General features: G+C 41.3%; 1 protein-coding gene across 5 annotated transcripts in view; it reads right to left on the bottom strand.

The window, feature by feature from the left end:
- Window positions 1-14,896, bottom strand: part of utrn (utrophin) — a 193,466-nt gene that overhangs the window by 40,104 nt on the left and 138,466 nt on the right. For all 5 annotated transcript variants that reach the window (XM_086189292.1, XM_086189291.1, XM_086189290.1 and 2 more), the window contains 4 exons: window positions 14,133-14,211; window positions 12,648-12,708; window positions 5,644-5,705; window positions 3,612-3,686 (listed from right to left, as the gene is read on the bottom strand). In XM_086189292.1, the coding sequence (XP_086045418.1) occupies window positions 3,612-3,686; window positions 5,644-5,705; window positions 12,648-12,708; window positions 14,133-14,211 (277 nt within the window). The remainder of the gene's footprint in view (window positions 1-3,611; window positions 3,687-5,643; window positions 5,706-12,647; window positions 12,709-14,132; window positions 14,212-14,896) is intronic.

Genomic DNA, 14,896 nt, shown 5'->3' with positions numbered 1-14,896 from the left:
TATCCAGCTGCGCTGATATGTTGTGGTAGTTCAACCACTCTAATTGTATTTTGTATTTTAACTGAATATTTTGTCAATTAAATCCAGAAAACAAATCCAAAACAGTCTGGATTTAAGTTTATTCACTCGGTCGTTTATGTACAATACTGAGATATATGACATTTCAAACTCCAAACCAAGAGTGGACACTATATAACAAGAAAGTTGGGGTTTCCATCCATATTAAAAGGGGATGCTAACTTCCTTAGCGTGAGCAGCGGGGTAAAGCTCTCAATTTACCAGTCGATTTACATCCTGACACACGCGATCACCCGAGCTTCCACTTGAACCTGAATGAATTAGATTGCTTCTGCAAGTGAAAAAAACGAGATTGTCTCCCTAAAGGTGGCAAACCACGACTGCTGCTCCCTGGAGAGAAAACTCTCGTGTTTATAAGTGGAGGTGGAGTATTCCTTCTTGAGAAACAGTGGTACTATGAGACAAATAACCATCAAATAGTTACTTCTAAATCTGCATCATCTAAATAAACTATAATCAAATTAATCAAATAAAACCAGAACAGTTTGGGTTTTATGTGAATTAAAGCATCACACTGCAGCAAACTCAGATCCTCATAAATATTTCTGCTACATTCAAGGCTCTTTGCAGAGGTCGATCAGTTGCCTCCATGTCTGCCTTAAAATATACAGCACTAATAAGTCCTGAAAAATACATCTCATTCTATGTTTGATTCCGTTTGGTTTTATTCATTATTCAGTTTGGAAATGAAACAAAGGAAATGGCAGATGGACAACAATAAAAACAATGAAAATATAAACCAATTTTTGTGGTTCGGAAACACTTTGGTTGCTGATGAGGATCAAAACAGTGTATCCAACCTCAACCACTAATCCTAACTCAGGTCACAGAGGTAGCAGTTCCAGCTCTGAATGATGGGCGGGGGGGACCTGAGGCATTCCCAGGCCAGCATGGAGAAATATTCCCTCCACCTGGTCCTGGGTCTACCCCCGCAGCCTCCTTCCAGCAATGTCAATGCTGACCAAAATAATTGGGTTTTGTTTTTTTGGCTTCATCAGGGCAGCGTGTTGTTACCTGCAATGTGTTTAAAGCGAATGACGAGAACATTCTGTGTTACAGCTCAGCACCGACCAGCACAGATCATTACCAACAGAACCACATCCATCACTTCTCCTCTTCTTTGCCTCACTGTTCTACACCGCATAAACACCGCTCGCTCCCTCTCCTGCAACCCTCAGCACCCCCCGCGCACACTCACTCTCTGTCAACTCTTCTGCAGCTCCTCGCCTTATGTTACCCCCCCACACACCCCACCCCTTCACCAGTTCAGCAGGGAGCACTAATTAATGGGGTGTATCCACGTGGATCTAGCACAGCGGGCCGGCCACGCTGTCAAAAATAAAGGAAAAGAAAACAAAAACTTCTCCAGCTTTCTCTCAGCACATGCAGATCTGAAGCTAAGAGGCCGTGGCGCATTAGCAGGATGCCAAGCAAGCTCATTTATGCTTCTCCAGCCCCCTGGCACAGACTTAACCCAATTAGCCATTTCATAGTATCCCTGTCGTGAGTGTGTGTGTGTCATTCACTCTCACACATACAGGAAACACACACACGCAAAAACATACTGTACACACACCCTTAATGAAAGATTTTCCATTAATCGAGGCTAATAACTAATAACCACTGATCCTTCTGATTCTGTTGTGCACGTGCCAGTGTGTGTGTATGTGTGTGCGCAATGAGTGAAAATTGATTAGCTCCAAGTTGAAATCACTCACTAATGCATGCCTGCCACAAATACGCATACAATAAAGCACTCTAAAAACCCGACTCATTCTAACGCTTTAATAATCGACAAACATAATAACACACTTTACACCGTGGTCATGGTGTCATTGCAGTCCTAATACATGGACATCTGCTGAGCAGAATCAGCCAAAATGTCCCTTCACCTCCTGTATTAATGAGCTGGAAGACACTCCAGCAGAGAGAAGTAATGGCAGATTTGTTGCACCAAGCCAGACTGATTCAGTTTTGGCGGTGTGGTTGTAAAAAAATGTCGCTTTTGTTTGTTTTTATTTTTTTCCAAATAAGAAAAAGAAAAACGAGATCACCTGATCTCAAGTGACTATCTGGTAAAACAAAGGTTAAATAAATAAAATAAAAAGAATGTTGCCATTTAGGTGAAAAGAACATAAATGATGCGCACAATCCTTCTTGCACAAAGCTCTGCGTTTAACAATATGGACGTGAACTGAGGCCACAGCCACATCTCAGATCGTGTGTCCACATTTCAATCTCAGCTTGACCTGCCGCAGTCGGAAGATTGTAATGAGACGATTCTGACTCACTCGTATTCACTTCAAATAATTGATGCGACTATAAAACAAATACCTATCAGTTACAATTGAGCGTAATCAATTAAATATCAAAACATCCTTTGAAATTTGCTTGATCACGGCAACCTTGTGGACCATACAGCAGTGATTTCAATCCAAACCACATGTTCTGACTTCCTCTTTTTTTACTTTTCAGTTACGCTGCATAAAATAAGTAGAGCTTGGTTCACTTGATCATGTGACGTGAAGGTTTCAATCTCCGGGTTGGAAAAGTTCCTCTTCCCTGCTGGACTATACTTCCCTGTGTAGTAAAATCAAGGGGTGGGGCTTCCAAAGCCAGATTATGTTGTGGCGTGACAGTTAAATGAGGATGATCGAGGTAGAACTGGTTTAATGAATCAAAGGTTAGCACACGCTAAGATCGATTTCTACGCTTAATGGATAAAAGAGTACGCTGTCGATTTGACCAAATAACAGTTGTTTTTTGGGTTGACTTGCTGTTGGGAATTAATGGACATCGTGTTGGGCATGATACCTTTGTTAATGCCCACCCTTATCTGGGTACGCAGGTCAAAAGCAGCAGGTGCACACACCTATGTGAGCATGCGTGAACCACAGAGCGAAAACTTCCAAGCAGCAGGATGTAACTGAGCTGGTGCTGTAAAACTGTCATCGGCTGGATAATGGTTGACGTTTTGTCACAGTTATTGTTACACTGTGCTGAGCCTAAGTAGTTGATGCCATGCTGGTTGAAACCTTGCTCTGCACTGATTTTGTGTGTGTGTGTGTGTGTGTGTGTGTGTGTGTGTGTGTGTGTGTGTGTGTGTGTGTGTGTGTGTGTTTCGATGGAGGTAGACAGCCAACTGAGACAGAGGGGAACAGCCGTTGTTATCAAAACTTCCATTAGAAATCGTACAGCTTTTGTTTTGGGAAAAATGCTAAACAAGCCTAAATGTACCATCCGTGCACACCAAATGAGGCTATGCTCAACAGGCTGAAAAGAAGCGTGAGCTGTGACTTTGTATGAATGAAATAAACACAAACTGTCCAAATATGTGCAACTTTACAGCCAAAACATCCTCGGCTCCCACGCTGTTCTGGCAAAGCTTGAAATCATTGCTCTATCCCCTCATTGCAGCCGGATTTAAAAAGTAACACACCGCAATTGTAGGTAGTAAGGTGTGTATGTGTGTGTGTGTGTGTGTGTGTGTGTGTGTGTGTGTGTGTGTGTGTGTGTGTGTGTGTATTACTTACAGCACAGTGCTTTCTGTAGTCTGCGGATCTTCATGGCTGTTCGATATGCTGAAAATCTCACATTATTCAAGTCCGCTACAGGCAGGGACATGGAGAGAAAGATAAAAAAGAAAAGTTCAAAATACATCAGAATCTGAAAGAAAGCAAGAAAAATATGGCTGCAAGGTAACACAAGTACCAACGCTGAGAGACAACTTTAGTTATTGTCTGTGGAGATGACCGAAGCGAGGGAGAGCTGTGTAATTAGGTTAGTGAGTTCCGTCTCAGTGGGGTCTGTAGCTATTTGTTGAGCTCCCAGCTTATTACTCCAACTGCTCATTAAAGAAGAGACCCCACAGGGACACAGACATGCATATGGATATTAGCAGAAAAGATCAGGGTGCAATGTTCATCCCGGCACATGTCAAGAGTGAACTCCATGAGAAATTGGTTTATGGGATTCTGATGAATCAGATTCAGTTTTTGCTTATCGTGGGCGACGTGGCTTAGAGGTAGAGTGGCTGCCTCGTAACCGGGAAGTCGCCGGTGGCATCGTCATTTCCCACCGATGACCATCGGGAAAAATCGCTCCTGATGAGTGTGTTGGCATCTCATCGGTGTGTGTGAGTAGAAGAATGAGGCAACATGGTAAATAGTACTTTGATAGAAAGGTGCTATGTGATAAAATCAATTTATCGAGTTTGATTCTTACTTATTTCCCATTTCAACCCCAAAATGGGAGAATTAAAAGTTCTAGATGATACTTTTCAGAACCCTAATATAAGTATTTGACATACTAAATAGTACTGTGACACTCCACAGTTTTCTCTTCGGTCTGTTTTCTCTATACAACCACCGAGAACGGCATGTTAGCATCAACCGTCATCTTGAAAAACAGCTTGGACAGAAAAGAACAACTTCCCCACTTTCATTGTATGATTAAATTATAGGGCTGCATATTATTCAAAATTCAAATCCGATTTGTGGGAGTCACAAGATCCTTTTTTTTTAAGGAGATGGCAAATATTGTGTAAATTAAAAAAAAAAAAATTGTGTATTTTAAATTCTACTACCAGTAACTTAGATATAATTTTCTCAGTATATATTTTATCGAGTATGTGAGAGTGTAAGTGTATCTGCACTTAAAACTACAAAAATTTGTACAAGATTTGTAAAAAACAACAACAACAAAATAACAGCAACTCTGAAAACAGTTGTTACCCAGGCCCTGGTAACTAAGTAATATGTGATTAGATTTCTTTCCATTATTGTTCTTTTAGGCCTGATGTGCAGAAATACTGTTGCTTTTTTTTTTTTAAAAATAAGTCTAAACCTCTAAAGCCCAAATGGAATTGAGAATTTTGTCTGTGGGTATAAAGGGTGCAGGGGTGGGTATAAAGGGTGCAGGGGTGGGCAGGAGCGGAGGAATTGGGACCACTTACCTGATAATTCTAGGGGGGCCGCAACTAATAAGCTATATCTGATTGTACTTAAAGGGCCAGTTCACCCTTGTTTCACATGTTTTGGCTTGCTTCTCATTGTACATATCAGAATATAGAAAGTTCAGAGTTTCTTTGCAATATCTTTGAAATATTTCTCTCTAACGTTCCTGCCCCTACCACACTGTAACGGCAGACAAATTACATCTCTTTTCAGAAGCAGACCTATTATTCAGAATATTGCAGGAAACACATTACGATTACTTTGCATTTTCTTCATAAGATACATTTAATAAACAAACAGTGAAATCTGTGAATTATCCACAGGCATTTTGTGTGTGTGTGTGTGTGTGTGTGTGTGTGTGTGTACGAGTTGAAAAGAAATAGTCTCGTTTAAGTTATTTGTTTAGTTGAAGTCATTCTCTTTAAACCACAAAGACTTGAACTGTAATGGGGTAGAAGCATAAACTTTATAAACAGAGAGTTATATTATCTTAAAAACCTGTGGGCATAAAAAACAAAGCTATACCTATGGCTAGAAATGTAATTTGACTATGTAAGGAAATACAACACACAATTTCTGCAAATGATAACAACAGTGTGGGTTTTCCAACCTAGTGATTGGTAGAGCTCCGTCATTTTTGGATGGTCCCAGCAGGTTGTCTGTGTCTGGTGACTGAAAAACACAACAATAAAACCCATCAGACCCCAAAACACACAAGCTGTCAGATAAGAGAGAACAGCTCTGGGGGACAAAGTAAATACAGTCTTTCACAAGAAAGTACGCAAAAATATCACTCGCAGAGAAAAAAAATAAAAAATAAAATATATATATATATTTATATACACAAACAAACACTACTGAATTCAAAACAAGATGTCTTTTCAAAGATACAGACTCAGAAAAACCTGAATAAGTGAAAATGATGTGAATCCTGTGCTTCACAATCACTTCATCTCAGATGTACCACCATCAAAACAAGAAAACAGACAGTTCCAGAGAAGTGGAGATTCTATGCTGAAGTGCACTGAATGTAGCCTGAAATCCTTTCCATCCATTTTCTACCACTCAACCTGTTAAAGATCGCGGGGGTGCTGGAGCCTATCTCAGCAGCCTTCGGACGAGAGGCGGGGTTCACCCTGGACAGGTCACCAGTCCATCACAGGACCAACACATAGAGACAGACAACCATTCACACTCACAGTCACACCTACAGCCAATTTAGAGTATCAATCAGCCTCGTCAGTCTTTGGACTGTGGGAGGAAGCTGGAGTACCAGAGAGAACCCACACAGGAACAGGGAGAACATGCAGACTCCACACAGAAAGATCCCGTGCTGGAGCCGGGACTCAAACCTGGAACCTTCTTACTGTGAGGCGACAGTGCGAACCACTGCACCGCCGTGCCACCACTGATACCTTATTACAGTATGTTGTTTTTTTCCCCTTTCATTTGTCACTCATTTGTAAATATAAGTATAGCATGACTCAAGTCTGTGATTATATTGCTGCCTCTTACGAAACAGTACACATAAACGCACTTAAGTACAGCGAAAGCAAAAAAAAATAGAAATACTGCATTTAGGTTCTTCAGCTTCACAGTGCACACCTGTCACAGAGACCTAGATCTTTTGATTCATCCTTTGGATATTTGCGAAAAATTGAAAGAAATTCACTGAAGCAGTTCTTGAAATATCACCTTAACAATAATGGGACAGTTATCTTATAGATGTGAGTTGACAGTGACCCAGACCTTTGACCGGTTCAGTTCAGTTCCACTGGATATTTGTGCCAAATTTGAAGATATTTTTATTGTCTTCAAGTCCCAGTGGACCTTTGTGCAACATGCAGGACATTTTGTCATCTTGAGATATTGCATGAAGGAGAATGGATCAGATATTGTGTATGCAGTGACAGTGAACTTGACCTTTGACCACTAAATGTGCAAACTTGTGCGTTCCTGATACACTATCAAGAATGGTTCCTGCAGATGGACAACCTACTGTAAAACATAAAGCCTCCAACCATTAAAAAAACCAAAACGGTTGATTTACATCCAGGACAGCAAAGACTTCTCTCAAGCAACAGCTGCAAGTCTCTGCATCTACTTGAGCTCGGCTGGCAGTCAGTATGTACGCGTGTGTACTCAAGAGGGCACCTGGCTGTCAGAAGCTGTTCTCAGATCTGTGTGGAATGTTTGAGATGATTTCTGGAGGGCCTTTGAAATTTAAGTTTTTGAACGCAGAGGCTCCCCTGTGTTCTCTACGACACTCGCTGGCTGCTGACAGGCGGCAGGAAGTAGGCGCTGACAGTGAGGTGAGGCGGATGACAGCCGCCGTCTTTTCTGTATGCAGATAGTCATCAATATTCACTGGCCGTAGGGAATGATGACCTCTTTCACACCTAACAAGCATCGCTAATGCCTGGACAGGCTGGTGTTTTATTCAAACGACCTATAACCAGCTTGGATTAATTGATGAAAGGGTTCAGTTGATCCCAAATGTGCTACACACAGACTCAGCAACACCAGCCACAACGACTGGCTGTAAAATACAGCTTTGTCATTGAAATCTAAGTCCAGCCAAATACTTCAAAGGCAAGACAGTGCTGCTGATAGACTGATGGGATGCACAATCACCTCATTGCAACAAAATCCCCTATCATATTTATGTAAAACACCAAAAGGCAGGAAACATTTCCATCAACAACAACAAAAAAAAAGAAGATGAGATTGCTTGTGCACAGCTCATGAATGTTATAATGAGGATGACAAAGCTGTCAACTGTCCTCACACACTTTCCTCTTTCCTTTGTTAGGGCTTAGCAATCTTTTCGCTGTCCTGCAGGAGGAGAAACATATTTACTACAAAGCCGATAAACACAGCGGGAAAGATTCATAAGCAGATGGAGGGTGATATCAGAGAATATTAAAAGAGAGGAAGAGGGGGAAAAAAAAGCAAGGGACAAGAATTGACATTTTCTGGCAGACATTGAAAGCATCATGAAAAAAATTTAACATTTCAAAAATGAATCAAATGAAATAACAAAAACTGCCTGAGATTTGACACCATTTCCTGTAACATGCCAAGTAAAATGGCCTCTAACCTAAGTTGTGTTTCCGGAGGAGGCTGACGGCGAACACTGAGCATAGATCCACTTGGGTGTTGAGCAACGCGTGTGACATTTTCCATCACAACCATCATTAAATGCCATCTCCAAGTAAAGATAAACAAATCAAATGGGGTTATGAGGGATCCAGCAGGTGGAGGGAGTGTGAAATTTAAGTATATGTATGTGGGGGTGGGTGGGTGCGGCGCCTAACCTTTTGGTTTTAGGCAGGAATTCTGGCGAGCAGAGCCGAGCTCAATCCCTCCAGTAGTCTGACCCTTTTAGACGAACATATCACCATGATAACAATTATCAAAAATAATTGCTATTTTCTTTGGCGTCTTCTGTTTAACATCACAATTTCCAGCTGCTACAGGGTCCGTCAGAAGGTTAAAGTTGTTTTGCTAATTGCATACTCTGCTGCTACATAATTAAACACGAGCAGTATTTTGTTCCAACTCTTAATGACTGTGTCTTCTACAAAATTATTAAATTAAACCCTCTAAATAATCAACGGTGCTACCCCTTGGGGGGTAAATGATTGAAAAATTGAGTGGAACAAACTTTCTGACTCATTGCTGGTCTAATTTCTGCGCTGTTGGGATTTTACCACTACAACACACTCCAAAATCAATCAGGAACAATCTTAAAATCACTAAATGAATGATTTGCCAGACTTGTTACAGGAGATAAATGGTTTCACTCACCACCTGACATCCTCTGGATTTTTCTTTCCTCACCTGTGTCTCTTTTTCTCCTCCAAAAAATACATTTCAAGTAACTTCTATGTTGTCATTCAAGCCTTTAAGCTGATACAACAAAGGCCAACCACCTATGCAAAACATGCTGCATTGGTACACATCATTTTCTACAGTCATTTTTATGAAAAACGCTCTACACAACTAGAAAAACATGTCCTGAAATGTTCTCAAATCTTTGCAGGGAGACAGTCGTCTAGCTGTAAGTCCACAAGCTAACCCCCGTCGAAACAGTTGATACAGGACGGCGTGAAAGTTTGCCAGTGTGAGGGTGGCAGGCATAGAATTTACATGAAGCGGTTTAATTCCAAACCCAATATGTCGCTTGAACTCCTCGCTACGGGAGGTGGACAAGGAACGGGGTTTAATCAGGGAGCCTTTGTCAGCTCGAAGAAAAGAGACAAAGTACGAGGGGAGATGGAAGAGGAGACGATGAGGGGTTTGGGGAAATGAATGTGTCAAAAACTAATGCCGAGTGTCCCGAGGATGCCGCAGCACAGAAAGAAACCTGTGATTAGTCCTGGAGATGGCTTTAGAAATATCAGTTTTCAAGCTGCAAATTAAGTGGGTTTGCATTACTATGTATCGAGGTTGCGCGTGTGTGCATGTGTGTATTTGTACATGTGTGCAGAAGTATTTTTGTGGCTCTATTATTACAATTTTGTGGATTCTTATTTTAAAAACAACAACTGTTGTTATGTTTGAAGGAAGACTGAATCTTTTATCCTGGTTGATGGAAGACAAGTTGTCCAGGAAGAAGATTGACAGTAAATATAGTGTGTGTGTGTGTGTGTGTGTGTGTGTGTGTGTGTGTGTGTGTGTGTGTGTGTGTGTGTGTGTGTGTGTGAGAATGGGGTGAGTTTCAGCTTGATTCCCTTCAAATGCATCTTGGTGTCACCATTTGTGTGTGTGTGTGTGTGCGTGTGCGTGTGCGTGTGCGTGAGCGCGCGTGTGTGTGAGCGCGCGTGCGTGTGCATCTGTTTATGATATGCCTGTGTGCGAATTGTGTTGTGCCCTTGGGTTTTGTTTGTGAGGGTGGGCGGGTGCAGGTTCACTGGCTGGGCACATCTGTGATCACAGACTGTTGTCGACTCTAAAGTTATAAGCCTGTCCTCCGAGTCGCTGCGTGTCAGGCTTTCATCTCTGATCCTCCTCCAGTGCTGAGCTGCAGGCCCAGGCACAGGTGTCCTTCCTCACCTCTCTGTCCAAATCTTTTCCTTTCTTGACATTTTCTAAATGTCTCCCTTTTCTACGTGGATTAAAGATGCTGTTTGGATGTTGTCTGATCAAATTTAAATTAGACTGTAGAATGTGATGGCGGATTAAGACAGATAATCACATACAGTACTTTCCTGTGTGATTATTTGAAAAGACAGGAATGACAGACAAAACACAGTCTTTGCAGTTTTGCACAAAGGTGCAAGTTAATGTGTCATAACAAGCATCATGCATGTTTTTGTACAAATTTTATATTCTATTTTAGGCTTATGAGGTGAAGGAAGAATTTTAAGTGAAACTGGTCATTAAGCATACTTGGGCAGCCATTAATATACCAAATCGGCCCAACCACGTAAATGTGTAGAGGCAGCAGTGAGCCTCCACCTCAGCCCAGCCAGCCTGAAGGGGACTCAGATTTGAACTCCATCCAAATGGTTATGGCCACACTGAGCGTTTAAACTGAAACAGACATTTCCTTTACTTCAAATGATCAAATAATGAGCCAACAAACACGAGAGGACGTGATGGCAAACAAATGTGACCACCTAAAGAAAGATTCACGTCTCCGCAGATTTCATTCTTGACAGAACTACCACGAAAAGAAATGCTTTGGGAATGGTTGCATGAAACATTACGCAACCTATCACTCACGCAGGAATAGACTTGTAAATCTTTCTGAGTGGATGGGTTTTTCCTACAGTGGGGTGCTCTGTGCAACTGCAAAATCTTTTTGTTTGTAAGTGGCCGCTTGACAATTTAAGTAAGACAGTGAAATCTGACTCATAGAATCAAGGGATTTAAAAGGGTGTCTCTAAAATAAACAAACAAACGAATTGTATCTTCCTTAATGACACAGTTAGGCTGCAGCCGTCTCCTGAGAGTGAAACAAATGACACTGCAACCCAAAGATGAAGCCTTAGCAGAACAAAAATAATGTTGAATTTAGGTTTGGTTTGTCAGCAGTTTACTGACATACAGTATGGTTGGATGATTTCTGGATAATGAGGTGTTCCAAACTTTGAAAACTTAAAAAAAAAAAAAAAAAAGTTCAGGATTTTATTAAAACGGAAGCTGCAGAATGGGAAGGAAGACGTTGTCAATCACACCGGGACAGTATCAGGAATCAGCAGGGTTTTATCTATTCACAAGGAAGGGCTAATGTTAAACTGAGGAGCTTGAATGCTAATGCGCGCGCACACACACACCAAACTGGGGGGCAAATCAGCAGAAAGACTTGTAAATGGGAGGGGTGGGGATGAGAGGGGGGGTTGTACAGTATGTGACAGGTCACTCGAGGTCAGAGCTCCAATGTGGAAAGGTTGAAAAGTTGAGTCGGCACAATAGGAAGTCAAGGATAATGAGCTATTTGAATATTTTTGCAATGCAAACTAAAAGAACATGAGGTCTATTCAGCGAGACACATACTGTTCACACTCACGTCTATAGCGCCTGGAGGAAAATTAACAGAGTGCCTTCCACTTTCCTTTGAAAGATGACCGTCTAAGTGGTACAAGATCATGCGATATAACGACAGCGCTTCTATGGATTTGGGTTAATTGCGGTGCCAAGCAAGATGTTGAGGGTCATGATCCGTGAATGACTCATGTTTGAGTTAGATAAACTGATTTCTTTGTGGGTGCTTCGCACAGTTTACAGCTCTGTCAATCTTGCATGTTCGTTGTAGCAGAGTGCCAGCAGAAGCACGACCACCACAAAGGATGCAAAAACTGGATCTCAGCAGTAGAATACAAAGAGAAACTAAATGACACACAAGTATGCTAACCTGACAGACTTTTCTCTAACTTCTTCACTAAGAGGCCGTCGCAAACTAAAGGAATATTAAAACACAAGGGGGGGGGGGGTCATAAAAAGAATTTACAAATGGAAGAAAAGCAGAGGCTGAGCAGAAGTATCAGACTTACAACAAACTAACACAAATTATGAGCATCACATAAGATTGAACTTTACTGAGGAGATGGACTACTTGTTCTGTACTTTGAACCGCTGCAACCCTTGGATTTATTTATTTTTTGTATGTTTCTAGGAATGTTTTTTGTTTTTTTTAAACTTTATTCATCTTATTTTTCTGAGTTGAAATTCACTCATCGCAGCTTTGATGATTTCGCTAAAGCTAAGCTGAATTCCAGTGAATGTGGCCACTAATTGAACATATAATTGGCTCACAGAAATCATGCACTACTGTATACGTGTATGAAGGTTTCCACACGAATTAAGGCCGTTAACATTCACAGCACTAATCTTAACACCTCAGGTGAACTCACAACCTTTGAGGGTCACAGGTAGAGCATGCTTTGTATTAAAAACACAAGCAGAAAGTATTGTAAACCATGATAAAGGTGATATGAGAAAACCCACAGACCTCTCTCTGCTCTGAGCTCGTCACCACTGTAGGTTTTTAGCTTATTATACACTTACAGACGCGCTCACAAGAAGTGACACATATGCAAAAAATAAAATGCAACCTACTCCTACAGAAGCAGGAAGATGCTATCGAAGCAATTTCTCGACACTTACTTGATGTAATATGGAACTTTATTCTGAGAAACGGCACGTTGCCAGGGGAGCTGCACGGAGGCTGCAGAGAGAGGGGGAGAGAAAAAACACAAAAGATGAAGAGATTGAACGGAAGACAAAAAAGTGAAGCAATAAAAAAACACACACACACATACACACATAGTTCTCAATAATAAACGTTGAATAATTTTACCGTGCATTACAATAATCCACTTAGCACTTGGAGCTTGACTTGAAATAATTCTTCAATCTAACAGGGAACAAGATAGTCGAGCTCAATGAGCATGACTCTTACTGTGCATGAAATTGAGAGGAAGAAAAACATGTGTATCATTTTTCTCAGGAAATGAGGAGGGTGGCAGACATGAAAGGGAAAATAAATGAAAAACCATGTAAAATTGTTAAGGGGGGTGGGGTGATGACAACAAACAGAGCAAGGAGAAATGAAATAATTTAAAAAATGATTCAGACAAGAATTAAAACCCTGCGAAAAAAAAAACAACTAGAGAAGCTAGCAAGAGCAATGAAATGTTGCTTGATTTGTTGCCCTCCCATATTCCCTCCTCCAGCTCGACGCACAGCCAGAGAGATGAAAAGACAGTAAGAGAACCAGATAAAGGGAGATATACGAGATGGATAGGACCAGATAAGAACACAGTACTTTATTGATCCCCGAGGGAATATTAAGCTACTAGTGTAATGAGAGGGAATGCGTGATGGAGGAGATAATGTCATAGTGTCGGGGAAGATGAAAGAAGAGACAGGCTAGTGTTTTTGTCTGGTGCCGTCTCGGCGCTCTCAGTGGGGCTAACTTAGTAAATTCATGTCTTTTGGTGACAGAGCATGGCGGCCGAGAGTATGACCTGCTCTGAATCACACAGCGTCCATTTTGTCTGTGTCTGACAGCCAGTGAAATCAGTTGGAGCTGACAGAACACTAATGGCTGTGTGATTATGGGAGATGACAACAGAGGGACATGGCAAGAGAGAGAGAGAGACGGAGAGAGAGAGAGAGGTGGCTTTGTTCAACATTCACACTCCCGCATCTGTCTTTTTTCCTTTGCATTGTCTGTTCCACTTCCTCACTGCTTATGACCACGCTATAAAGGTAAAAAGCTTTGCATTGTTCAAGTGTTGAATCCACAAACAGTGTGTGTGTGTGCGCGTGTGTGTGTGAGTGTGTGTGTGTGTGAACATTCACCAACATGACCACACAGGGATGAAATTATGCTGGGAAATTTTTTTAAAAGAAGCAACTCCTCACATTTTTTTTAGTTCCAATCTGATTCTGGTGCACACCCCAGTTGTGGGAGACATGAAGGAATGGGAGCAAAACATATGGAAAAAATGCATTTTTCTATTTTCAAATAACCAATCTCTTAAAAAAAAAAAAAAAAAAAGACAGTGGGTGTGGACCAGTTTACTTAAATGGATATGAACATCATCCCCAAACCATTTCCTAAAAAGGTAATCCCCCCCCACTCACTGGAGAGGAAATGCTGAGAGGAGGGGCCGAAGTCTCGGTGGGCTTCCTGGAGAAGCTTCAGTCTGTCCTCTACTGCCACCTGCAACAACAGCAAACAGACCAGAGAGTTTTTAGGATGTATTATAAAACCAAATTAAACTTTTTTGTCATGGAGGTCTTGTAGTGATCACCGCATCAGTAACTATTCCTCCTGCATCAACAAAATGAATCAAATAAGAAGTAGGGCTGCACCAATTTTTAGCCAATATCTGACATACCAACAGTTCACAGTGGATTTTGGCTTATGTTTTCCAAAGGCGATACGGTGTAAATATGTAAAAACAAGCTAATATGAAAAAAAATGAATATTGTCATTTTAAAGATTGAATTTCCAAGACTTTTGGAAAAGCCCATAAATCATTTATCTGCCACATTGTTTCCTCGAGATATTACTGCGCATCCTTCATGAGGAATTATAATTAGGAGATGCAATTATAATACACATCATATATTTACACGTGCCTGTACATCAGAGAAGAGAAAATGAAACCTTAAGATTAGAAATAAATCATTACGATCCTTTGACTGCACGTTTGTAACTCCTGAAAATATTGCTCTTTCTTAGAAATGACGGCCAAACGTATCTGCATGCGGCAGCAGTCAAAGTGCTCATCAATCACACGCATATTTTCCTCCTCGCTGCTGTGAAGAGGGGTGTGTATCGACGTGTCCGGCAGCTCACCTTTACCCTTCCAGGTTGTGCTCTCCATCAGTCAGACCAGCTA

The sequence above is a fragment of the Aulostomus chinensis genome, chromosome 20 (genome assembly GCF_037954235.1).
Source record: "Aulostomus chinensis isolate RoL2024-O1b breed Wild chromosome 20, RoL_Achi_v1.0, whole genome shotgun sequence".
Classification (NCBI taxonomy): domain Eukaryota; kingdom Metazoa; phylum Chordata; class Actinopteri; order Syngnathiformes; family Aulostomidae; genus Aulostomus; species Aulostomus chinensis.
Note: the sequence above shows the minus strand (reverse complement) of the source record. Positions and strands in the feature narration are given on the sequence as shown.